Source organism: Prunus avium, chromosome 4 (assembly GCF_965620075.1).
Source record: "Prunus avium chromosome 4, drPruAviu1.hap1.1, whole genome shotgun sequence".
In the NCBI taxonomy this organism is placed as follows: Eukaryota; Viridiplantae; Streptophyta; class Magnoliopsida; order Rosales; family Rosaceae; genus Prunus; species Prunus avium.
In genome coordinates, this window is record NC_142287.1 from 23,520,234 (window position 1) to 23,545,843 (window position 25,610).

General features: G+C 38.5%; 4 protein-coding genes across 8 annotated transcripts; 1 reads left to right on the top strand and 3 right to left on the bottom strand.

Annotated features, from left to right (window-relative positions):
- Nucleotides 1-2,720: 2,720 nt before the first annotated feature.
- LOC110749040 (uncharacterized) lies at nt 2,721-3,907 on the top strand. Its single transcript, XM_021949045.2, has one exon. It carries the CDS (start codon nt 2,949-2,951, stop codon nt 3,720-3,722), a length of 774 nt encoding a protein of 257 aa, XP_021804737.2. The 5' UTR covers nt 2,721-2,948; the 3' UTR covers nt 3,723-3,907.
- A 1,570-nt stretch (nt 3,908-5,477) lies between these two features.
- On the bottom strand, nt 5,478-8,959 carry LOC110749039 (universal stress protein PHOS32). 3 transcript variants are annotated; one of them, XM_021949041.2, is made up of 3 exons: nt 8,096-8,959; nt 6,057-6,103; nt 5,478-5,748 (listed from the first exon to the last, which is right to left on the bottom strand). In XM_021949041.2, exons 1-2 carry the CDS (start codon nt 8,892-8,894, stop codon nt 6,096-6,098), a joined length of 807 nt encoding a protein of 268 aa, XP_021804733.2. In that variant the 5' UTR covers nt 8,895-8,959; the 3' UTR covers nt 5,478-5,748; nt 6,057-6,095. The 3 variants fall into 3 exon arrangements, with proteins under 3 accessions (XP_021804733.2, XP_021804735.2, XP_021804732.2); XM_021949043.2 differs by having other exon boundaries at nt 5,478-5,784; XM_021949040.2 differs by having other exon boundaries at nt 5,478-5,826.
- A 4,494-nt stretch (nt 8,960-13,453) lies between these two features.
- On the bottom strand, nt 13,454-15,501 carry LOC110749049 (uncharacterized). 3 transcript variants are annotated; one of them, XM_021949063.2, is made up of 3 exons: nt 14,550-15,501; nt 14,092-14,253; nt 13,454-13,878 (listed from the first exon to the last, which is right to left on the bottom strand). In XM_021949063.2, exons 1-3 carry the CDS (start codon nt 15,129-15,131, stop codon nt 13,603-13,605), a joined length of 1,020 nt encoding a protein of 339 aa, XP_021804755.1. In that variant the 5' UTR covers nt 15,132-15,501; the 3' UTR covers nt 13,454-13,602. The 3 variants fall into 3 exon arrangements, with proteins under 3 accessions (XP_021804755.1, XP_021804753.1, XP_021804752.1); XM_021949061.2 differs by having other exon boundaries at nt 14,505-15,500; XM_021949060.2 differs by having other exon boundaries at nt 14,092-14,256; nt 14,505-15,489.
- Nucleotides 15,502-19,670: 4,169 nt separating this feature from the next.
- On the bottom strand, nt 19,671-25,027 carry LOC110749060 (Met-10+ like family protein). Its single transcript, XM_021949080.2, has 9 exons — nt 24,051-25,027; nt 23,259-23,357; nt 22,743-22,862; nt 22,481-22,647; nt 21,847-21,917; nt 21,428-21,570; nt 20,658-20,769; nt 20,088-20,200; nt 19,671-19,990 (listed from the first exon to the last, which is right to left on the bottom strand). The coding sequence occupies exons 1-9, from the start codon at nt 25,023-25,025 to the stop codon at nt 19,847-19,849; spliced, it is 1,944 nt and encodes a 647-aa protein (XP_021804772.1). The 5' UTR covers nt 25,026-25,027; the 3' UTR covers nt 19,671-19,846.
- Nucleotides 25,028-25,610: the final 583 nt, after the last annotated feature.

Here is a 25,610-nt window from a genome sequence, read left to right on the forward strand (position 1 = left end):
TGCATAGCATATAGTGATTAATTTAGTTGGCTCCTCAGCGATGCCAGTATATATTGCCATCCCTTTTCCTGGAAGTTCTCTCCCTCAATTTCGTCCACTCGCTTTTTGTCTAATTGTCTTCTCTCTCTCTCTCTCTCTCTCTCTCTCTCTCTCTCACGTAAACATTCTTCCATATCTCACTCTTCACTTTCTTCACTACCGTACAAGCTATGAATATGATATGATCAGCTACCTCTCATCTTTTTCACGTGCAAATTTCCTCTTACAATAAATAAATAATTTCCATGTATATATAGGTGAAGTCATGATGAGGTTATCGTTGTTGATACATTTCATTTGGTCATCTCATAAGTAGCGCCTATAGTTTGGCCTGTGACCCGCGGGTCGAAGTGGGTAGCTTGAGATTCAATGGGCTAAAGCCCGGTTCAGTTTGATGGTTAGGTCCAATCAACTCAACTCATTCTAAAATTGATTTGAATTGATTTGGTGGTGTAATTTGATAACCCGATTATACTCTGAGTCTGTTAACCCGTTAAGTTAACGGAATCAATTTGGATCTTGCCTAATCTGACCTGATAATGATTCGATCTAATTTGATATAACATATATTTCAATTTATTTTATTTTTACTTATTATACTCTTAACACATAAGAAGAATTGAATTGACTCATTAAAACTATAAAAATAAATATAAAGCAATTTATACATGTGTTGAACGTTGAAATATAAATAAATAAAATATTTATAATCATATCACGTGACTGTATTCCAATTTACCATCGCATATCTCCAAATTAACAAGTCTAAAGAACCCAACTTTTTAACACAGAATGGGCCTTTAGAGCATTTTGTACCACTGGGCTCCTTCCACAACATCACAGTATTTACTGGACCAAATCTCACAAAAACGTTCGTAATACGAAGAGAGAGGCCCAAGTTTCTTCCACATCTTTTTTTTTTATTTTCCAATCATCATACAATAATATGTCAAAAGAGAAATTTATCAATACATAAAAATATTTAAATACAAAAATTTCGAATGGGAAAATTTTGCATGCTAAATTATTGGTGGACCTTACTGCACATCACTAGCCATCACCTTTCTATTAAATTTCAGATAAAGGGGTCATTGGCCCACTATTAGTAATATTGATATTATTTTTAATATTAATATTATTTTCGATGTGGGGCTTATATTTTTCATCTCTGCTTTCTGCTTTCGTTTGGGAGTTGAATTTTTGGATTTTGGATTTATTGCTAAAGAAAAAGAAACATGCACCTTCCCCTCTGTCTTGATTCAGAGAACCTCTCTCTCTCTCTCTCTCTCTTTCTCTCGCATATCTTCTTCAACCTTCCTCCCTCTCACCGCAAACACTTCTCTTCCACACAATTCCAATACAATTCCTTTGCCCCACTGCATTGGCTCGACAATTTACAACTGCCCATACCTCCACCTCAGCAACGCCAAGATTTCCCCCACTATGTAATCATATGCCACCTAGGACCATCACGTGAAATTGCCATATCATCCATCATATGCCACAATAGCCTTCTTTTGTTTTGTGGGACATTTGATCTATTTCAGTCTCGGACTATGAAACGAAGGTAATGAATTGGATATTTCGATTTTGATTACACTTTACATGATATACACACTCATTAACAACGTTTAATCTCGTTTAAAATCAGTATAAAACAACACATGTAAGTTAGGCCGGTTGATTAAAGCAATGAACTAGCCTTTTTGTATGCAAGTTCAAATTCCCTTCCTTAAAGATTAGATTAATTTAGAATAATTTAGACTATATAAATTATAACCAGTCACACAAATTATATAATCATAAAATGAAAATTTTGTTTAACTTTCCATTAAGAAAACGAGTAATTTTTCTCATTTCCTAATGGAAGAAACTAATACCGTTTTATCTAGTTAATAATCCTTTACTAATGAAAGAAATTAATTTTGTGTATTATATTTATATATATTCCTTGGGACATGGACACAATACCGCCATGACCCCAACCCTTTCCCTGCCCATAACCTCATGGGCCCTCCTAATATTTATCCCAATATTCTTTTCCCTATTTTATATTAGACTAAATAAACCAATAATATCTCCCAATCCGCTAAAATAAATGGATTAAAAAAACCAAAAGATGAGGCCAAATAATTATTATTACTCATTAAGACGGAGCCGAAAGCCGAGGCATGGATAGAATTAGGTATGGGTCTATGGGCCCGAGCCAAAGCAACATCCATTAGACGGAGCCCACGTGGGCGTCACGTGTCCTCAAGGCCCCTTGTGGCGTGCGACCCATCCACGTAGGCGACACTTGGAATCCGGAGGTGCCCACAGGTTGTACTGTGGGTCCGCCACGTCAGCATCGAATCTAAGGAAAGAAAATATCTGGACTGAGCCCGGTAATTGCTCCAGGACACGCAAACTTTCGCTCCCCAAACTATGCGACACGTGGTGCTCTTGGGTCGATGGTGGCTTTCTAAATTTGTAGTGGTAGGCCGAGTATATAGGATTGTAGGGAGCGCCCATACCATTCTAACTCATCCGCCAACAAATTATTGACACGCGGAGGTCTGATGCGTTCTCACGTGCTGATCACGTGAGCTTTGTATGAGTGGCGTGGGTTAAAACTGAATTTGAAATGCGTGGACCTCAGTGCAGGGTATAAAAGCTAAACGGCTGCCGAGCATGTCGTAAAGAAGAAGCTAAACAACTTCGAAGTAACTGCTAAAGATATTTTCCCAATTTGCTTCACTCTCCGTACAAAGACGCAAATACCCCTGATCCCACTGTCGTAGTCACTACAAAGCTAGGGAATTAAATCTGAATTAGAGGGCTGTTTCCGTAACCCACTACAACGCTGCAAGCTCTCCCATATATCTTGCTCTGCTCTGCGGTTGAGAGAGAGAGAAACGAAGAAGCAGAAAATGAGAGAGTGCGAGCTATGTGGACTGAGAGCTCGGATTCACTGCGAGGCGGACCAGGCGAAGTTATGTTGGGACTGTGATGAGAAAGTTCACGGAGCCAATTTTCTGGTGGCGAAGCACCCGAGGAGCCTCCTCTGCCATGGATGCCAGTCGCCGACTCCATGGATGGGCTCGGGACCCAAGCTCACGCCGACCGTCTCGGTCTGCGAGATTTGCGTCGAAAGGCGTGGAATTAAGTTTCAGCGGCACGAGGATCAAGAAAGCGAAGCAGAGAACGAAGACGATGTTGCTCTTGATGATGAGGATGATGATGATGGTGGTGGTCATGATGGTGAAGATGATGAAGATGATGATGATGATGATGATGATGAGGAGGATGAAAATCAGGTGGTTCCGTGGTCTTGTTCGCATTCGGCGGCGGCAGAGCCTCCGCCTGCGGTGAGTTGTTCGAGTAGTGAAGAAGAAGAAGAGGAGGAGGAGGAATTTTTGGTGGTGTCGAAGCGAATGCGAGAGAATGCAGATCCAGATTCCGATTTGGGATGCGACGAAACATCGTCGTTGGCTTCGCTGAGGCTGTTGAAGCGAGCGAGACTGGGCGAAGAGAAGCGTTTACTGAGTGAGAGATCAAGTGAAGCGGAGTTAAGATCAACGGCGATTGTGAGCTCAATTCAGAGTCTTCAAAATCAAACGGACGTGATCAGCGACGGTGATGATCATGCGTCCGCCGCGGTCCTCGGGATTTGCGAACCCAGAAGAGATGGTCAGAGCCGTTGATATTAATTCATTTTAAATTCCTAACCACACAATACATAGTGCTAGTTGTTGGATTGAATGTTGATATTGTCCATGATAACCATATGAAATTAATATTTGACCCCTTGATTTTCCAATCAATGTAAGATTAAGATTCGCTCCGATTTAATTAATGTTGACATTTTGGTGTGTGTTTGCAAAATTAAGTCTCAACCTCAGAAATAAAATAAATTTATATGTGGGTGGGGGCCTCAGTTGATTTTTTCAATTGTGTTTTTTTAAAAAGACGCGTATTGAATGGAGATGGAGAAGATGTGGTGGCAGTTGATAACTTGAGGAACTAGTGGCTGATGGGATTGGAAAACTCCTCCTTATTTTAATGTATGGTATGAGGAGGCGGCGACTTTGTCTAGTTTTTATTTTTTGTTTGGTGAAGAAATAGAAATGTTTTATTTGTGTTGGTTGAGCTTTTGACTTAATTTCAATTCTTGGGGGATATAAATATTATTTGGTTTCAAATTGTCACTTGTAGTACTATTTGCTTATATTGTGTTCTTGTGAGGAACATATATACACCATGCTTGAGTTGATGAGGCAGAGCCAGCCAGCCCCAACATGTGAAAAGAAGAATTGAGTTATGCTAGTATTAGTTGTTCACATAATTCGTGATTGTGAGGCGTGTTTTCTTATAATGCATTTGCAACTCACAATTACTCACGTGTGCATGAACGATTGATGCTAACAGTTTCTAAAAAGAAGATAAGCTATCATCTGCGCCTAGAATGTCGGACCTTGGTCTACCATGATATCGTAGTATATCCATGAATTGACAGGGCAGACCCAATTCTCAAGGAGATTAGATAAGATTAATCTTAATCGCCTTATGCTAAAGCAAATAGCTTATATAAATAATACGTATAAGAGACACTAAATATGCGTTCATCGTCGGTCAAACTTCGTAAGGATGTGATTGAGATTTGATTTTTCACCACACATCCGTGTTGAAAGAATAGGTTGTGCGTGATGCAAAGCAAGTTGACCAACAATTTGGGCAACGTCAAGAGACAAAACCCAAATGCAAAAACGAGTCGTTTTGAAAATAAATTAGTGGATGGAAGCCTTCGCTAACCAACAAATGCCTGTGATCCTATCTAATTGGGATATGGAATAAGGGTTTCTGCCCAAAAGATGGAAAGTTGTGTGATATTGATGGCCTGAGAAGGTGCATGTATATTTGCATACCCCAACATTCAAATTCAGTTGAGGATAAGGATGCATTTGGCCTGTAGCTGTTTGTTTCCACGTACCATCATGCTTAGCAATTTGCTTTCCATCCACATCATTCACTCTACCATACCATGAGTCTTCTAAAGACTGCTACGATTAGTCGCCCACACACATATGAGTAATTTTTTACTATATATCTGAATCCTACAAACTCAGTCACTAACTACCCCATTATTTTACCTTCGTTCCAACATCCAAAAGCAAATGGCATTTAGCTTTCTCCTCATGGTGAGGGGCAGCAAATTCACTGGTTTTTCAAGAACACAATTACTTGTTCAAGAAAATGGAAATGAGGAAAGAATAGGAAATTTCATTGTCAGAATAAATCATAGACATGAGAAAAATGAATGGCTTCAAAATATTACGCGGTCCAAATTATGGTAGAAAAGAAAGTACCTTTTCATACCAAATGATTTAGGGTTGTCTAGCCATACAAATTAATAAACATGTCTAGTAATTCTGATGAGAAAATCATTAGACACAAGAAGATATAATAATTAAATTTTCATACTAACAAGCAACAACAAGCACATCCTTGAAACTAAAAGGAGACAAATGAGTCACAAAGCAATTGAACAAAGTAGGAAAGGCCTCACAGAATCCCATAAACCTCATTCACCATACAAATAGCATCTCCAATCCTCCCAGAAATTCATACGTTTGAGAAAAAGCTGTCGGAGAGGAGAGAAAGCAGTCTTGACTCATGCAGTCTGGACTCAACGTGTCAGCCAATCCCAGTTGACTCAGACATCTACACAAACTGCACAATTTAAAACCATGTTGACTTGGTCACACTCTGCATAAACACCACAAAATCGAACACGTGACAAAGCAGCACCTGTTTTGCATGAAAATCGTGAACAAAAATAAATGAAAGCTGCAGGAAATGTACAGAAAGAAAAGGCGCCAGTGTTTACGAATGTGTGTGATTATGTCTACGTGGATACAAGCTCTTACACAACAAAATACAAAAGTATCCAAAACAATTGAAAAATGTGTGTCGCGACAATAGTGCAACAACATATTATGATCAAGTAAAAAGAGAGATTTAGCACAACAAATGCTTACCTGTACTTGAGAGGATTCAACTACGACTCGGAATACATACTAAGCATCTGCACAAAACAAACAGTAATAGTGTCATGAATACGTAAATTATCCAAAGATTCACTCTATAGATCAGTATAAAGTTCAGAACCCCAAAATAAAGAAAAGAACATCCACAGACAAACACTTTTCATATGATTACGTAAACTGTACACTAAAATGTCTCCACTGCACTGACCAGTACAGAAGAGACATGTCCCATAGCTCATAAACCTATTAGAATAACAACTAACAACAAGACAAGAACCTAGTTGATATCATGCAAAAATTCCATAATATAAAGATTTGCTGCTACTTAAAACAAATGAAAGCATATTATTTATTGTAAAATATGTGTGAAACAGTACAATGCATGTCAATGTCGTAATCCATTGCTGGATAAACTAGTACAGAGTAAAAACTTTTAGAAATTGTTCTTAGTTATTCCATCATGGGTACAGATTACACGGGTTGCACCACCCTAAACACATTCACCAAAGATTCATGGGTACAGGTGCAAAATGTTCTTCAGGGAAATGCAAAAAGGTAAAACAAGAAGAAATTTGAACCCCATTAAGAATAACCATTTCGACAAAGTTTCGTCACTTTGAAAATTTCCTTCCAGAACATTTTATTACCCGATGACATGATATGAGTCATAACGTCACATCAGTTAAACTTACTGACAAAACAAACTCTTATGTTCTGCTTACTATAAGCCAGCAGCACTTCTAGAAGCCAATGATAGTGCGTACCTATCCTCATTAACAACCAGAGAGGAAGAATTTGGATCACCAAAAAAATTAATTTATCACTTTCTATAGGTGCAAAAAGATGTGGTTGGGCCCTGACAACTAGACATGTAAAGAACAGCAAACCTACAAACCTACTTAGTGTTTTATTCTTAACAATGCATGAACCCTGATTAGATCCATGAGCAAAGCCTTTCATCTCAAAATAGCATGACGGCACTATCCAGCAGAGTGGGAATACAAGGGAGCTACCAAACTATGAGCAGCAAACTAGTTAAGCAAGCATTGGCCTCTTCTTAGCCTACTGAACCTACAACTAAACTTGCCAGCAATGTGAACAACCTCCTTAGGCTACTGAATCTTATACAGAACATAGATCTATGCAAGATGTGGTCTAGGAAATGGCCAACTAGCAAAATAAGTGGTATTTGCAAATGAATATTCCCAAACACATGATAAATATGCAAAATATTTCTAAGTTATACCGCTTTTGGCATGGGGAACATATTCTGACATTTAATGATAGAAAGAGGTGGACTTGCTTTTATTTAGACGAAGCATCTGGCAGCACTACCAAAGGGTAAAAAAATTCCAAACAATAGTTTTTCTTGCAGAAAAAAGAAAAGGATTCTCATAAGTAGGATATTTTAGTGATAAGCTAACCAGGCCAAATCTCAAGTGCATAAGGATCGTATACAGAATTTCATACAGCTTATAGTGGAGATTGGAAAGACCAAGCAACTCTAAAAGTAAAACAAACTTAAATAGGAAATGTCCATGCTAATCTAGTTCAAAATATTCTTTTCACATTCAAAGAACCTCATGATGCTTCAGAGAGCAGCCATGAATTGTGAACATTGCAAAATATCAAACTTTGCTTAATCAACCTTGGTTCTGAAAACCCATAATATATACAATAGAAACGATTTGCAGTTCACAATACTTCGGAAGCAAAACAACAATGAGGAGCACAAGCCCTCACTTGATATAACAATTTAAAATTTCCCTTTGCAGAAATTTAGATTGCTCATCTAATTGCATCAGTAACTCCTAAACAGAAAAAGTTCTCCTTTGTAGCTCTCATATCAGATATACGAAACAATCATACACCCCCATTGCTACTAACAGACATATGCATATGGGTGTAATGTGCGCCAATCATACCCAACATGATATAATCGCCAGTTAAACAAACTAAATCTTAATCAAATAATAAAAAAGACCCAAATTTGAAGTTACTAGCAATTAAATCAGCGAAAAAGCCCTAACCTTTTTTATGCTCGTCCTTTACCACTGGCTTGATCACGGCTTCTTCCTCGTCATCCTCTTTGACCGCAACAACAGCAGCAGGAGCAACAGCAGAACCACCAGCACCGGCACCGGCACCATTGTCATCATCCGGAAACCGTACAACAACAACAGGGCAAACACAGTGATGAACGCAATAATCGCTCACACTCCCAAGCCTACCGTCATTTCCACGCTTCGCGGCGCCAACCCCTCGGCTCCCCATGATCACGGCACTGAGCCCTAGCCTCTCGACCTCCAAGCACAACCTCTCCTTCATGTCATGGTCCTTAACGATGTGGATCTTGAAGGGAATCTGAGCCTCCTTCAAGGGCCTGGCGAGATCGGCGGCCTTGGAAGCAGTGAAGGCATCAAAGTCGTTCTCGAGCTTCTTCTGCTTGACGGAGTCGTTTAAGGCGTGATTGTCGACGAAGTCAACGTCGTCGTTGGTATTGATGGAGAGGTCGACGGAGCCCCAGTCGGCGCCGAATAGGACGGAGGTGGGGCTGACGTGGAGGAGAACAACGGCGTCTCCGGGACGGATGTAGTGGTCGACAGCCCAGCGGACGGCATGGGCGCTCTCGTCGGAGAGGTCGACAGCGACGCCGAGCTTTCGGCGGGCGCCGGCGGTGGGGGTGGGAGTGGCGGCGGAGCCTGCGGATGAGGTGTGGTGACGTGGAGAGTTGGGGTGGTGGCGTGGGGAGTTAGGGTGGTGGATTCTGATGTGGGGGAGTTGGGGATCCGATGGGTCTTGGGGTTGCGGGGGCTGAGGATGATTCATTTGGGTTTTTGCAGAGGTTTCAGGTTTTTTTGTTTTGTTTTGTTTGGTGTTTGTTTGTTTGGATAGTCGGAAACTGAAAAGGAAAAGGAAAACGGATGGGAAAGTTGGGGAGTGAAACAAGAGAGAGGGAGAGTGGAGAAATGGGCTTAAATCCTTATCGTCATTTATTCTTATGCGCATATGCCAAAGTCCAAGACAGACAGAATGACACTTGTTTTGTTTCTTTCCGTTCTTCGTTCCTTTTTCTCTTTTTTCGATTTCAGATTAATGGGCTTCGATTTGGGTTGTCTGGTAGATTGAGCTATGGCCCAAGTCAACATCATTAGAATAGAACCCAATTTGTATGCCTACCAGCTATATTTCAGTTGGCATTAAAGGAGGGGAGTCGTTCTATGCTGCAACAATTCTATTGTGAGGTCCTTATATATGGCCCTTAGGTGAGGTCTTATCTCTTAAACGTTGGATCATGCTAATTAATTTCATCCAACGGTTAAGAGATAGGGCCTCACCTAAGGACCGTATATAAGGCCTTCATTATAAAATGATTATTATATGGTGAGAGTGTCGTATATGGATCATAGATGTAGACCTTCATATTAACCACATGATTCATCTGAATAATAACTTCACTTAAGTTTAATGAAATGATCATATGACTAATATGGAGGTCCGTATGAGGGTCCATATATGGCACCCTCACTATAAAATTTCGCTCGTACAAGGAAGTTTGGGTCCTAATTTGAATCACGTTATATGTTTCATAAATAAATAAATAGACTAAATTGTAGCAATGGTATCTGAATTATATGTCAATATGCATTTTCGCTCTTAAGGGTCAATAATAGTTTATGTGGCTTCCATACAAGGTTTTGCATTGCACTATCGGTCATTTATGTCAATTTCGACAATTTTTCTGTTGAATGTTAGGGAAAATGAGGAATTTTACATGATAAAATTACAATAAATAATAAATAACTAAAAAATGAGAAGAAAAACATATAAGGGGGAGATTAGGGAATGAGTCGCTCGATAGTGAGGTTGGGGAGATCGAGGAATAAGTCACTCGACAGAGATATTGGGGAGAAAGGGGGCTAGGTACATAAAGTATAGCCTAAGCTCAATCCCATCTTAATACAATTTAATAAATTGGAACAATGGATAATGAATAAGATGTCTTTTTTCTTGGACATGAACAATGGATATGGGCACTAGCAAATCCATGAATTTCTTAGCAGAGGTGTACTTTTTAAAGGCATAAGACTTGATCCATGAATAGGTTTTAATAAAGATTTGGAATTCTCAGAAAAACAAAAAAAGACTTGGTGTGGTGGTAAAAAAAAAAAGGATATGAATATGATGTTTTTATAAAGACTTTTTATTTGTTTAGCTAAGATGTTTTGTAAAGACTTGGATGGAGTTCTCTCCTAAAAAACACAAAAAGAAGACCTTGCGATTGGAATTTGGGTCGATGGCTTTTGAGATTGGAACTTGGATGTTTTGTATTAAATTATTAATAATAGTATATAACACTGATTATGACGAAGTGCAAGTCTGAGAGCACTTTGGCAGCAAGTTCCGTGGAATTAGGCTTCATTTTTTTTTTCTTCTTTTTTTCTTTGATTCAAAACGACGTTGTTTTGACCAAGGATTTTTAATATATATATGAGCGTTTTGCTGCGCACAGCAGCCCAACAACACTGCAAACAAAAAGAGTTTCGCTAAGGCATTTCCTCAAGCAGTTTGTGGGCACTTCCATAGCAGAGCAGAGGTACAGACTTCGCCACCTCCAAAGTGTTTTCCTGCAAGGGGAAGTGCAGGTGCACCTCATTGCGCCTCTGTGGATCCGCCATTGGATATGGGCACTTATATTAACTTAATTGCAGTCAATGGTCTAAGCTCAATCCCATCTTAATACAATTTTATAAATTGGAACTTAAGAGTTAAGGATCTAACCCAATTGGTCCCACCTATTAGTATAGTATTCATGTTGACAGAGACCCCCAAAATCAAGTCCAACTTGGTGATACAAGTTTCCAAATCAACTATCAAACAAGTTTTTGACAAAAGACCCAATAGAAGATGGTTTTTGAGATAGGCTAGCTGCTACCAAAATGTGATCAAGTTTTTGGCATCTTGCTAATCTTTCTCAAACAATAAGCTTTGATTGCTTGAGTGCTTGGGGCCCTAAACATACATGCATTTATCCTGCGAAAACAAATTTGAAGTTTAACCAAAAATCAAAATGTTTAAATTGACATGTACTGATTTTAATTTCTTGCTTGGATTCATAAACAAACAAATTTTTAAGTTCATAAAAAAATTATATCTAAATAGTTGTCATTTCTAAAATCATGAGAGAGTAAAAATTTTAAGAAAAAATAAAGAAAAGAAAACCATGTACGTACCACATCACCACCATCACAAACTCTACCACCACCACCATGATACTGCCGCCGCCTTAGAATTAGCAGCGCCTTTTCACACGCTTAGAATGAAGTCTTTTACTCCTCCATATCTTGGCATATGATCAATGGGTCAAACTCACACATTGTGTTTAAATATTGTTTTGGTCAAACAAATTCCCACTAAAATCATGATATTTATATGTTCATACTTAACTTCCTGTATTGAATGAATCTAACGTATATATATATATAGGGGCCTTCTCCAATGCGAACTCTAAGATGCGAACTCGTTGCGAACTTTTGTTTTTAACCGTTGGATGGCTTGTGTGGCTTTATTTTCTTTCTTTTCGCTCTTCTTCCAACGGTTGAAAACAAAAGTTCGCAACGAGTTCGCATCTTAGAGTTCGCATTGGAGAAGCCCCCTATATATATATTTATAATTGCAGTATCTACAACCCAAATTCAGGTCAGTTGTCATCTGATCTTTTCCAATACCACCCTAAAGCTAGCTATTGCTCAATCAAATTAAACAGCATAAATATATACATTAGAAAGGATTGTTTTTTGTTGTTGTTAATTTCGAATAGAGAATTTGTGCCATATATCCATAATGACATGGTGATTTCTACCAATTAAATCATCAAGCTGCCATTGATTAAACAAAAGAAAAGCAAATATTTATTAGACAAACAAAATAACCAAAAACAATAGAGCAAGAAAAGAGGAAGAGAAAAGGAAAACCTGGCCCATATATATATATTTGCAACGAATAAAATTAAAAAGGAGTTGGAGAAAAAGCTTCTTCCATCAGGCCATCATGTATATAGAATAGAGATAGATAGCCTTTACTTATAACTTGTACTGAGAGACTCCTACAGACTCTCTCTCTCTCTCTCTCTCTCTCTGAGTGACCTGCCCGCCAGCTGCTGCCTGCATATTTATGTAATATCTATATACTCATTACACAGATTTGTACTGACCACACTGATCACCTGCTCTGCTCTCTTGTATATAGCCTGGTGTACCCAGCAGCAGCCACTCACTGGTTTAATGCATACCGGTACAAAACCTGTCGTTAAACCTAGCTACGTTAATTCATATATATATTTTATATATATACACACTCGTTTTGAGAAATTAATTGTTGCAATACTTGCTTGTGCTTACTTTTCATCAACCCTTTTCCACGTTTTTCAAAAAATACCACAACGGTTTGTTGACTCTCTCTCCCATAAGCAGAAAGGAGAGATGCCTATTTGTGTTTCAGCACCTAAAACCATACAAACTAACTCCAGAACAGAAAGAAAAAAATAGAAAAGAAGAATTATTAATTCCCAGTTTAAATTTCAAGACAGCAAAACCAACAGTGAGTTGAAGATGATCATGTTCTAGGGCTTTGATCATTTCAGCTTTCAAGTAATGTGTACAGTCTGTATGCTCAGAGCTTATAAGTTATACGCAGTTTTCCTTTTCGTTCTTTTCAATAATATTCTGAACATATAGCTATCTCGACCTCCAATGTAAAAGAAAAAGGTTAGCTCTTTTTTATTGGTCATCAAAAGAACAAGGGTTGGCTATGCAAAGGTTTCTGACCTAGTGACCATTAATATTACAAACAGTAGAATATTGGTCTATGCTGAAGAATCATATAATTCGTTAGGACTCAAGATTTCCACATTGGAAAAATAGCATATTTTAAGAGCTCTTGGATATCCTCCCTTTAGAGCCGGTTTTTAAGAGCAAGTTCTACCCATGGGCTCTTAACATAGTTCTTACAGAAAATAAATAATGTTAGGGAGATAATTATAAATCTTCGTGACTGGGGGATATGTATTGATGCCTCATTGAAAAACTTGAACAACAGCAGTACCAAAATGGAATTGTAGCAATCAATTCTGGTCACATTTTTTCTTTCAAAAGATTACAAAGATGTAGGATCTCCCTAAATAGAGAGTTAATTAAAAGAACATGATATGTATATATAGAACTCAAGACTTAAATGAGAATCTAAAGGTAATTAAAGGAATAAATAAAAGAAATTAACATAGATCCCATGAGAAATTAATAAGGGCAACTTGGATGGAATTAAAGCAAACAACTAGGGAAACAAACTTTGGACACAGACAGAGCTAGCTTTAAACATGGATTCTAAGCTTGTATGGGAATTAATTTGGAGATGATATGTATGTCAGTTTAACTAACAAAAAAAAGGGAAACCAAAAAGCTGTATCTTGGGTTCTTTTCCCCACATGCATTACTGATGAGCACAGCAAAAACACCAAAACAGACACCTTGATTTGCTTCTAAAATGAAAGCTTGAGTGACAAATCAACAGGATTATGATAACTGTCAGCCCCAATCCCATAGCCATAACTAGAAGCAGTAATATCAGAAGGTTCTTCATGGCTCCCCACTGAAACTGAAGCTTCTGCTGTTTGCCACATCTCTGGCTCCTTGGGACAAGTGCCTCCTCTCATCTCACTACTTTTGCCACCAGCAGCTGGGAAGAAATCATATTCCATGAAAATACCACCACCAGCTGAGCTCCCTTTTCTGTGCACTGCCCTAACCTCTACCCCCTACAAACCCAATACCAATCAAATTACATGATCAATTCAGCAAAGCAGTATTTAATCAGTATATTCAATCAAATTTGAAAATGGGTAAATATATTCAGAGTAACAAAAGAAAAGAAAATGCATCAATCTACCAAAACAAAAGCAAATATATTCATATTGGACTCAGATTTTTGCTTCTTTTATATGTAAGATTAAACTTTATGCTTGTTCTACCTGATCATCATTGCGGTAGCCCGAGTGAGTCCCCACCACTTGACCACCACCGGCTTCCGGGTTCAATCTGAGAAAACCAGAACTGTTGATTGGTATACAAGCCGCAGATTTGCCACTCCTGCCGTTTAAGCCCATGTAATTCCGACTATTGAGCCTCTTCTTCTGCTACTCAAATAAAAAAAAGATACAAAAAGGTCAGCAAGTTTAAGCGTAAATTGAAAAAACAAACAAAACAAAAACAGTGGGAAAAAAATGTATTAATGTAACAGTACTCATCAACTAATATAGTTACTTGGTAAACTTTGTCTTAAGAAAGAAAGACTTCGCTTTTCCCACGTTTTCTCGGAAACCAAGCAAGTTGTCTTTTTTTTAAACAAATATAAAAAAACAGAAAACTAAAGAAAACTATACACCTTCTTGCAGCAGATATCACAGCAATCAGAAGACAAAGGTTGAACCTTTGGTATTGAAGAGAGCTCTTTCGAGGTCTCAAACACAGCCCCAACTTCAAACCTCGGATCCGGAGCCCCGATTGCGTACGGACTCGGGTTTAGGTCCACCACCAAATTATTACCTCCAACATAACCAAACCCATGACCATTCCCAACCCTCTGACCCACAAAACCAAACAAGCCATTACCACCAGAGCCTTTGATCAGCAGTGGTCCATTGTAGCTGGATGCACCGTACTGTACTGGAACACTGGCAAGCGGGCCGGGTAGGGTTCTGGTGGGGTTCTGGTGCTGAAAGTTCTGGTACTGATGATGATCAGGAAGGTTGACAACTTGGGGTTGGGGTTGCAGTTGGGGCAGTTCCGTCATTTTCTTCCAGCGGTCTTGGAGCCTCAGGCGCTCCAGCTGAGCAACACCAAGACCTCTTTGTGGTTGCTTTTTAGAGTTTGAGGCTTTGCCGGATCTCTTAGTGCCTTTGGTGGATTTGGTGGACTCGGGTTTGGATTCCTCGTAGAACCCGACAAGGGTTTTGGTGGGGTCTTGTGTTGTGCTCTGTTCTGAGGCCATTAGCAGCATTGGCGTAGCCATTTCAGGAAAAGTGATGATCAAGCTTGAAACTTTAGTGTGTGAAATGGGTTTTGAGAGAGAAAAAATACTTGGGTTTGTGTCAATATTGGAAATGGACAAATGGGTAATGCCTTTTGACTGAGAGAGAGAGAGAGAGAGAGAGAGAGAGAGTTTTGGCTTTGGCTTTGGCTTTTGCTTTGGCTTATGTTTTTAAGGTTGGAGATGGGTGTGTTTGATTGAGAGAGAGAGGGAGAGAGGCAGAACAGAAGGGTAGAAGAGCTACTGGGGATGTGTGTGTGTGGAGGGCTAAAAGGACATGGCAATGCCTCTGTTTTGCTTTTAATCTGTGTTTGTGTAATTTGTTCTCTAGTGACTTTTGCTAGCTCCAACCCTCTTTTCTGCTATTTCTCATCACACAATCTCCTTGTCCTTTGTAAATGCTCTCAAAAAAGGACATTGAAATAGCAAAACTGAGCTTGGACATAGCACCTTATCTATTCCAGATAAAGTACAAATCCCATAGAGAATTCTCCCCAAGCCACCCAAAGTTCCTTAACTGTATGTCACGGTCCAATCAAAACGTTGCTTTAGGTGAAGTACAAAGCACTTGACCAATTGTAGCTAAAGCTAAAGCTACAACAACATAGTACCCAGAGACATGTGTCAAGAGCTCAGAGGACAGGCCAATTTGTACCTGCAGGCATTGGTCGGAAAACCAAAGAGTTATTTGTCCAGTCGGCAGCTATATAGGTGCGCCAAAACAAGCAGTGCCATTGTATACAGCACAGCAGCTTTCAGCCTTGGCATATATGGCAAGAGAATTATTAGGTTTTTGAAGCTTTATGTTCAAAAAAGTCAATTTCTTTGCCATTTAGCTATCTAGCTTTTATGGCCCAATGGGTTATTAGCCCTCTGATCATGATCATCATGATCATCATGGCCTATGGCTGATGGGGGTTTTTGGGGCTCCAGAAAAGAGAGAGAGCTGATCTTGATGGGGATGATCAGGTGGTGGGTGTGGAGGATGCACTAACAGTCTAACCCTTAGTGAAGAAACTGCATCTAGCTATATAGCTCTCTGGAAATCATATTGTAGAGCAAGATATGGCTATGAAGAAAGTGAATCTGATGCCTCTATATGGTACAGGCTTAGGCTTGCAATGATGCCTTCGTCTGTATATTACTGGGGCTTTTTGAGTAGGGAACAAATTGAAAGAACACGGACTTATTCTAGCAAGTAATTAATGTACATTTATCATGAAATGTTGGAAAGGGCACCCTTGATTGCTAACGGGATCTAGCTCAATGCAAAAGAGTCTTAGACTTGCATACTCATGTTCGAACCCCCATTACACCCTCTTGATTTGGAGTAATTAATCGTTTCTAGCTTCATAAAAATAAAATTAGAAAAGAGTTGAGTTAGAATAATTGGGTTCATACATTGCCTAAAAAAAGGTATTTGTGATATTAATGAACTCCTTTTGTGGGAAAAATATTTCAGGAACAATAGTTCCAATGTGAATTTAACTCCAACCCCTAAATGATATTGATTTAGTTTCCTTTTAAAATAATAAAAAATCATATATAACAAACCTAACCATTGATGATTTAACTGCATAATGACAAAAAGGGGGACCAAATGTTCTAAAGGAAGAAACTCTCTCTTTCTTGGCAAAAAATTAGGTGTTGTTTCTCCAAAGACCGTCAATACATTAGTCATGATGCATGCTTTACTAGCAAATGAAGATATAAGCGGAAAACTAATTTTCTGAATCAGAAACTATGATCCCCCGATCATTGGAAAATATATAGCAGAAAACTAATATTGTGTTAAAAGTATGTGTTAAAACCTCCAATACGAGAAATAATTAAAATATGTTATTGGAATACAATCACGTGATATAACTCGTTAAGACGAAGAAACTTAATACGAGACTTCACCTAACTAGCTAAAACTTAGCCTAGACATTCAAGATTAGCAACAACTACCCGTATGTTAAAATAACATCCGAACAAAATTGATCTTCCTTCCTTCCTTCTTCTAATCATAGAAAGCAAAGTGTAAATGCATGAAACCCATTTCACACAATATTTTTGTACACAAATTAAGCATGTTACAGCGACATTACGCACTTTCTTTGGTCAAGAGCCCAAACAGCGTGACCAACCGACGCGTGTCCATATACCATCTGAGAAATACAGTCCGCTCCGGAGTCCGGTCCATAGAGGACCACCGTAGGGGTATGGTAGGGTGTACAAACTCGCGCCGTCCTAATCCCACGTCACCTCGTGACAATCTCTCCAATCATCACCTTCCACGTCACCCGGCGGGCTCCACTTTCCATTTATGGAATTTTCTCTTCCTTGGATTTTTGGACCGTAATCGAAATTTAGGCCCCTAGGTACTATTCTATTTGTAAAAGGATCTCTTTTGTGGGGTCCACAGCAGGTGGTCCCATTCTGCGTGGTAGGTGGGGCCCACTACAAGAGGAAAGGGTAGCGGCTTGGGGAGGGTTTTGGCACGTGGGAGAGTTGGTGTGTTTTTTTTTTTTTTTATTTATTTATTTATTTATTTATTTTTAATAAATTTAAAAATTTTAAATATAATGAAATCTGATATAAATGTTATGTTTGGGGTGTTTGCTGGGTTTGGATAGACATGGTGGATTATCGGCGTCTGGTGAGCAGATTGTGCCCCTGCATAGAATGATTGAGAGAGTAGAGGATGCGCCCACATACATACTTGTTGCCTTGGTTGAGGACCACTTCACACGTGTTGCTTTCTTTTCTTTTTATGTTTTATAAATTGTAAGTTATTTTAATATACAGAGAGGAGGATTGAAGTCACACTGCTTTAACCAATTGACCTAACTCACGTATGTTGTTGCTTCGACTACTTCACCTTGTTTCTCTTACTAAAGCATTAATGCGTTTTTTTGTGGGCTTATTTAGTATAATTTTCCTAAGCAAATTGCCTTGAAGTTACAACACTATATTTGAGTTGGACGGAAGTATTTAAAAAAGGATTTACATTTGAGTTATTTGGAATCCATTGGATTCAAAGGAGCTACAATTTAAAACATCTTAAACTCTCTTCAAGTTTTATGGTAAATTCAAATGGCTTTGTGCTCGTAAAGATTCGAACCTAAAACATCTACGTTTTTACCATCTTCACGAATTACAACTTTAATCAAGTTAATTAATGAATGGTAACAATGCCAATCAAAACCAAATTGTTGAGATCATCACAATCCCATTTAGATTTTACTTGGTAGGTATAAAACAAAATTGGACTCAAAGGGCATTAAAGAAAGAATTGGTAAGCAGTATTGTGTCCTAGATGTTTCCTAGTGGTTGCTATAAGGAAACCAGAGAAAAGAGCAACTGCTAGTTCTGGCTTTATGTAACTTGTGAAAGACCTAACCATTTTTGAACAAAATAACCACACACACACACACCCAAAAAAAAAAAAAAAAAAAAAAAAATCCCTCCATGCCCCACTCTTACATAAAACAGGACCACACAGGCCACAGGGGAGATATAATTATTTAGATCTGAATCTGAACTGAGATTCGGTGTCTTTCTCTTATGAGTTACTTTTACCATATTGCCCTCAACTACCATCCTGAAATGGGCAAAATGTGTCTCATATGGCATGCATGGCCCAGTGAGGCAGTGGTACATGCAGATTTAGCACATGTCTTACACTGGGATAGGAATTTGATGGAGGGACCAGATGAGCAGCATGCTGGGGTGGGGGTGAATCTGGGCCGTTCAAGGAAGACAAATTTGTGCAAGAAATATTCGGTTTCTGTATGGCATTTATGTGGCACTTGGGTGAATTTTGCATGCATCAAGAAGTCGCTGTCATCTGTTTTTTGTGTTGGCATTGCGAGATTTCTGTACAAAACAAAAGACTCAGACTTGAAAGCAAGATGTGTCTAGCTACAAGCTAGGTGCAGCATATAAACACACAGACACTTTTTATTTATGCAACCCACCCATACAAAATGAATTAAATAAACTTGTAGCAATTAATATATAATTAAAACTCTGCATTTATTTTGAAAATAAACAGCTTTTATAAGTAGGAATCCATTCTTTTCTTAATTATGAGTTTTTATTTTTATTTTTTATACAAGCGATAATCTACTTTAAACTAATCTAAACTACGGGGAGGGGATTCGAACTCAGATACAGAGTGAGGAGCACATCCGTTCTAACTAACTTGGCTATGCTCAGTCTGCAAGTTCTTAATTATGAGTTTTTGTTTGTAGTATTTGCTTATAACAAAAGGGGAAAAGGGAAAAACATATATAAGAGATTATAAACCTTGGTTAGGTAAAGATTCTTTCCTCCTTTCTTAATGTCTGCTGCGTTGAGACTTTAAAACAGAAATCAATATGGCAGTAGGATTCTCTACTTCTTATCTTCTTCTTTTCTCTCTCTTTATTTGGTATACGATCCACAGATAAAAAGGAGGTTTCTGCTGCAATAGAGACTTTGAAAGAGAAACCAACACCAATTAATTTCAATAACTTGCAGGGATAAACAGGAAAGTGGAAATGAAGATGACAAATTATGATTTCCAAATAGTGGGGACCAAAGAAATATGCATCAAGTCAAACCAAAAAGAAGAAAAAGCAAAATCCCTTGAGTTTGCCTAGAGAAATATATTTACAAGTATAAAATAAAGTGTATGTACAAAACTGGAGAGCTCACTTCTTTATCTATATTTACATATTCAAAGTAGGTTTTGCAAACGCGACACTCTTAGGGAGGATGAATGAGGCACACAACATCCATTTTCCTGGTGCAACAAGGCGTACCCTACGCATTTCTACATCAACTGCCACTTCTGAAAGTGCAATTCTTATTCTCTGCATTGATTAACAAAAGAAGACGTAAAAATGCATGAAGGAAAAAAGTTTAAAAAATAACTGAAATACACAAACACGTGAGTATTCAGCAACGTACCTGATGAAAATCAAACTCCGGATCTTGAGCTTTGGAGAATCCATAAACATGGATCTTTGGCAAGGTAAATTCTTCATCCATGGATCTGTCTACTAATATTCCTCGAAATGCATCTGTTCAAAGAGACAAAATCACACGGAGGGAGGGAGAGGGAGAGTTTAAGTATTGCATAGCAGCAGCAATCCAACTTTAACAACTTCAGAAACCAACTGATTTACAGTTAACTACTCTTTCACACATAGCAGAACAATAGTGACCATCAACTAAGGTGTCCCTTCCTTCAGTAGGTTCTAGAAAAATATTTCTCTAAAAAAGACGACTAAAGTCTAGCAAACGATACCCAACTAGCTAAAATGTGACCCAATCCCCTAAGAACCAGGTGATCGCTCTGTTTAGAAACATATAATTAGTGAGTTTTGCCTTCCCATCAATCATGTATCATTAATTGCATGTGCACGAGGACAAACATAAACTATGATCAAGTATAAGTGAGCAATTACACAAACCAACAGTTAAAAGGATGAAATTTACTTGCAATCAAGAAGTAAAAGGGGAATAAGTCCAACACACCTAGATACTCTGCAGCGTCATTTGGCAAATTCATTACCACATGAGTTATGGATTTGGCTTTATCACTTGCAAACATAGCATTGATGAACCTCCTTCCATCCATGTTAAAGACCTAGTGAGTGGTAAACAGATCCTTAATATGAAGCATATCATTTTATTCTTCACATAAAACATCCATCTCATTAATTTGTTAATTGGCGCTTTGAACAACCCATGCTAGGTATGGGGTATGGGAAGGGAAAGGTTGCTGCCTACACTCACCCCTTAAATCAAATAGATATAATTATAATAAAAAACTTTGATCCTATTCATGAAGAGTCTAAAATAACAATCCAAGAAGGGAAAGTTTGAAACAATTTGGTGATTATTTGCAGTTTACTAACTCACAAAATCTGGCATGTTATAAACGTTAGTGAATTTGTGATACAATGAATTCAGGTTTGTCCCTTTGCATCAACCAGAAACATTTGCAGCAGTCTAAATCACTACAAGAATTTTAATCAATTTTTAGAATAGATTGTGCTTACTAAAGATCTGCATCAAATAAGCCAATAAGTCTTGCACCATCAATCAAATTAAGCACATTATTTTTTTCCATGCAAATTATACTCGTCATTGGTTAGAATCATATCATGCTCTGGCTTTTTGTTATTCACATAACCTCTTTAGCACCAAAAAAAAGGAATGGTATTGTATCTCAACCAAAAAGAAAGAAAAAGAAAAAAGCAACTGTTTTTAGATACAAACAACTGCAATTAATTCTTTGTTACCTTAATTTTCCTTTCAAGTTTGTTGAGAACACTATTTCTTTCCAGATATTCAATTGCGTGGGGATTCAAATCATTGGCGTATACTCGTTTTACAATCCTTGCTGCAGACATTGCTATTGGACCAACCCCAGAGAAAACATCACCTGTCAATCACAAAGAAATATGAGTGCATGAAAGTAAACAGCCCAAAATCGATACATGAAAATTACAGGAGGTGAGAAAAGTAGAACTTCTTTTCCCATTATTATTTATTTATTTTTATGAGACAGTTACATATTGTCCCCCAACACTCCCACCCCCAAACCACCCGGATGGACACCCTTCCGCAAAAACAAGAAAAATTAAAAGTAATATTGACCATTATCAAAGGCCCATAGAGCACACATATATCTTTAAAGATAGACAGAATAAGGACATACACACAACATCATTGCGCGTAAAGCTGTTCAAAAGCCTTTGTCTTTCAGTTGCAAGCCTGGAATTCCAATACCTGCATAAAAGAAACATAAGAAAATCCTTGCCAGTAATTCATTTTCATAAAATAAACAACAGCCATTGCTGACAGAAAAAGGAATGAGGAAACACAAAACACAAAGTCATCAGACGAAATGTCGAGACAGTGATTCTGGTTGACATTCATTACACCTCTGACTCTGAATGTCTTTTTTCCTTTTATTCACAATTATGAAGTTCATGAAATTCTAGTCAACTTTTATGTATAAATCAGCTAAGTGCCCAATAAAACTCTGCCCCTAAGATCTAGAACCAAACCAACTGTGGCGTAGACTGCTCAAGCAAAAGTTCCATATCAAATCAAAGCTCATTGATTGGTGTTAACAACATCATGATCCCAACTATCTTGTCCCATGTGCATGAACAAGGGTCAAGCACTGTGAAATAATAAAGTCAAGAGATGGGAAGGGAAGAGAATGTTATCAACAAAACAGCCAAAAATTTCCACACAATGGCATAATTAGCATAGAACTGATCAGTTTCTGTATTAGTAAAACAATTACTCAAAAACTCAAATGGCTTGCAAGGTAAGGAACATACACTTTTGCTAGATCAACCTGAAAGCGCAGTCCATTTTCAACTACTGTAGTCACAAGGGAATGGTTCCCAGATAAAACCTCAAGTTGCATTGTTCTGTAGTCATTATCAATGGCATCAATTTTATTGACAACAGTCTGAATCTTTGGCTTATGTTTATCAAGAACCACCTGTGTATAGAAAATAGTTTCCACCCCTGATTAACTAACACAATGATCGAGCAGAAAATTGTGAAAATGGAAAAATCACTAGATTCAGAAAGCACCTTTGCTATAAGCTTTTTGTATGGTAAGTGCTCATCTCTCAGGTTAAGGTGTGCAATATGCCCAACTGTTTCAAAGGCTGAAGGAATAATCATTCCTTCGGGAAGCAAAGCCTCCAATATCTGCCATAAAACTTTAAAATCATAAATATTTTAACCTCTCAGCATTCCTTGGTGCATCAAGTTTAATCAACACGCACGTTTAGTTATAAATTCCACTACTTGAACAAAAAGTGTTCCAAAATCGACACGGACGAGGGGGCGCAGAAGCTGAGCTTGAAATATTTATCTGATACGTAAAAGGTTTGGGGCTGGAAACAACCCATGCATGATTTAAAAACTCACAATAAATCCTTTAAATGAGGAAACTAATTAGCTATGAACTTTTTTGAAATCTGTTTTTATAGTTCAACTTGGTGCAGTGTATGATGAATTGGTATACTGCCACGGCAGAAGTAAATTTTCAATAAGACAGCACAGACTAATTAAACACACCTAAGATATCCGTGCTTGAAATACCTCATTCATCTGCCAGTAATCATAAAATAGAGTCAGTTTGCACCTCACAAGCTCCAAAGTAGGGCACATACTTTTCCCAGTGTTTTCTTTCATCACCACCTAAAGGATAGGGCAAGAACATTAGACAACAGATATGGTGTCACAAGCCATTGGAATATAGGGTCATAAAAGAAAATGGTCATATGATGCACCAAAACCTACAGAGAAAAATCATCCGCATACAGGAAATTGTATAAATATTGATTCCCCTGTCTGGTAGATACACCAGTTCAGTGTTTCACAAAAGCCTTAATTACTATTTCTACAGCTATCATGCGTCAATTCTCACCCCCAAGATAATTATGAATCTAATGGGGTCTTCCATTTGGAAGTATCACAATTCACAACTCCCTGAACAGGATCGATACTAACCTTACAATAGTGATTTTAGAAGGCTGAGGCATTACGCATTACATTTGGAGGTGGATTGCCCTTTTTGTCTCCAACTCAATGAGAGTACCACCTCCCAAGTTGAGAAATAGTGCATATCTTGCAACAATCAAGATAAAAAATTTAGCTAAAGTTCTTTCATGAGGTTCCTAACAATATTAAGAACTTCCCATATGCAACTCACTCTGCCCAAGGGAATGCTTTACATTTTCGATGATGAGACAGGCCTATTAAGCAAAGGCAAAGCAAGTATCTATCTTTTTCTAAGACAAAGCCTACCAAATTTGTAGCATTTTCCATCACATAACAACAATTGCTAGATATTACTGGAAAGAAAATCGCAATTATTGATCAAAACAACACCTTGATTGCCTCAGGCAAGTCCTCCACGCTTCCATTCGCGCACCGCTCGTCCAATAGCAACAAGCGGGTCGAACCCCTCCATTTCTTCCTGCCCTCAAACTCATCCCCCAACAAACCCTTCAAGTCTTCCCCTTCTTCTTCTTCATCATCCACAACCTCTAGCACTGAGAACTCACCCTTCCCCAATCTCTTCTTCCCTTCACCGCCTTCACTGCCTTCATCTTCCTCATCCCTCCTCTTCTTCCTCTGGTTCGGCCTTGACATCTTCGCAAGGTTCCGAAACTTCACGTATCCACGGGAATCGAATGTCTTTGCAAGCTTTTCTCTGTAAAGCACAGGACTTAAAAGCTCACCATCACCCTCGGATTTTCCGTACATCCGGCGGTTCAACGAAACAAGGGCATTTTCGTCATCGGCTTCTCTGCTTGGATTCGCCAGGAGCTCAGCGAGCTCTTCTTCCACTTCGTCTCCGGCGACTCTGGCGATGTTGCGAATGCGAGGCCAGTTCAGCAAGTGGCCCCGGAGGCGGCTTTCTAGGGCAAAACAGTCTTTTGCAGGGACCCGAAGCGCAGCAATGTCAAAAACCCTACTGAAGCTTTCTGCGTTGATCAAATTCTCTTCTTCTTCTTCTTCTTCATTTTCTTCCTGTAGTTGTTGACGGTGAGAGGGTTTGGTGAATGCTGTGATGGGAAGTTGAGATTGGGGAATTGTAGGGTTGGTGCCCTTGTGGAGGGAAGGTCCATAGAAGAAGAGATTTGGGTCTGAAATTTGGGGTTGAGTGGTGGTGGTGAAGTTGCAGAGGGAGAGGATCGTTAATTTCTTGGGGAGCGAGGGTATTTTGGGAAGGAGGATTATTGAGGGTAGAGTGGAGAGGGGAAGAGAGTGAGGTCTGAGAAAGAGCTTGGTCACCACCATGTTACTGGTGCTGTGGCTGAGGATGGTTGATTTGGGTTTTGCCGGGAAATCAGACCCCATAAAGTGCGTCGGAGGGTTTAAGATGCTGTGCTACGCACGTGACCTTGGCGATAATATTTTGGAGGCTTTTATACCATTATTCAAAAAAATAACAACTAAATTTATAACTTCATAAAAAATAAAAAATAAACTAAATTTATAATTGCGTTTCACGAAATTGTGAAAATGAAGAAAAATGTCGCATTACTATGAGTAAGGTTAACTTTACCAAAGAAAAATCACCATAAGGCACTATAGTCCACCATTATGAGTTTAATAAATAAGTGCACCTTTATTTTTATTTTTTGTGAAAAATATGAAATTTCATTGATTAACATAATCAATTACAAAGAATTAAAGTCATCTAAGCCCTTTAAATAAGGAGGGTTATGTTATAGCCTCAGAATACAATTTAAGCACAAAATTCATATACATGCCAGATACAATGAGCCACATAAAATACAATGAGACCAGCTCACCAGAAGCCAATCAAATGAACACTTACAAAGCATAAACATCATGGAAACTCATTGCCAAATCAGAACTAGCAATCGGCAAAACAACCTTTAATTCGAGAAAGGGCATCTAATTTATATGATGTGTCAG

Excerpts from the sequence above, each read along its gene's own strand:
- LOC110749040 (XM_021949045.2), top strand. The coding sequence starts at position 2,949 with ATGAGAGAGTGCGAGCTATGTGGACTGAGAGCTCGGATTCACTGCGAG.
- LOC110749039 (XM_021949041.2), bottom strand. The coding sequence starts at position 8,894 with ATGAATCATCCTCAGCCCCCGCAACCCCAAGACCCATCGGATCCCCAA.
- LOC110749049 (XM_021949060.2), bottom strand. The coding sequence starts at position 15,131 with ATGGCTACGCCAATGCTGCTAATGGCCTCAGAACAGAGCACAACACAA. Across the intron at positions 14,257-14,504 it reads GTGATATCTGCTGCAAGAAG|CAGAAGAAGAGGCTCAATAG; the intron begins GTGTATAGTTTT and ends TTATTTGAGTAG. Across the intron at positions 13,879-14,091 it reads GCTACCGCAATGATGATCAG|GGGGTAGAGGTTAGGGCAGT; the intron begins GTAGAACAAGCA and ends TTGGGTTTGTAG.
- LOC110749060 (XM_021949080.2), bottom strand. The coding sequence starts at position 25,025 with ATGGGGTCTGATTTCCCGGCAAAACCCAAATCAACCATCCTCAGCCAC. Across the intron at positions 20,770-21,427 it reads AACTTGAAAGGAAAATTAAG|GTCTTTAACATGGATGGAAG; the intron begins GTAACAAAGAAT and ends ACCACTCACTAG. Across the intron at positions 19,991-20,087 it reads CGGAGTTTGATTTTCATCAG|AGAATAAGAATTGCACTTTC; the intron begins GTACGTTGCTGA and ends TAATCAATGCAG.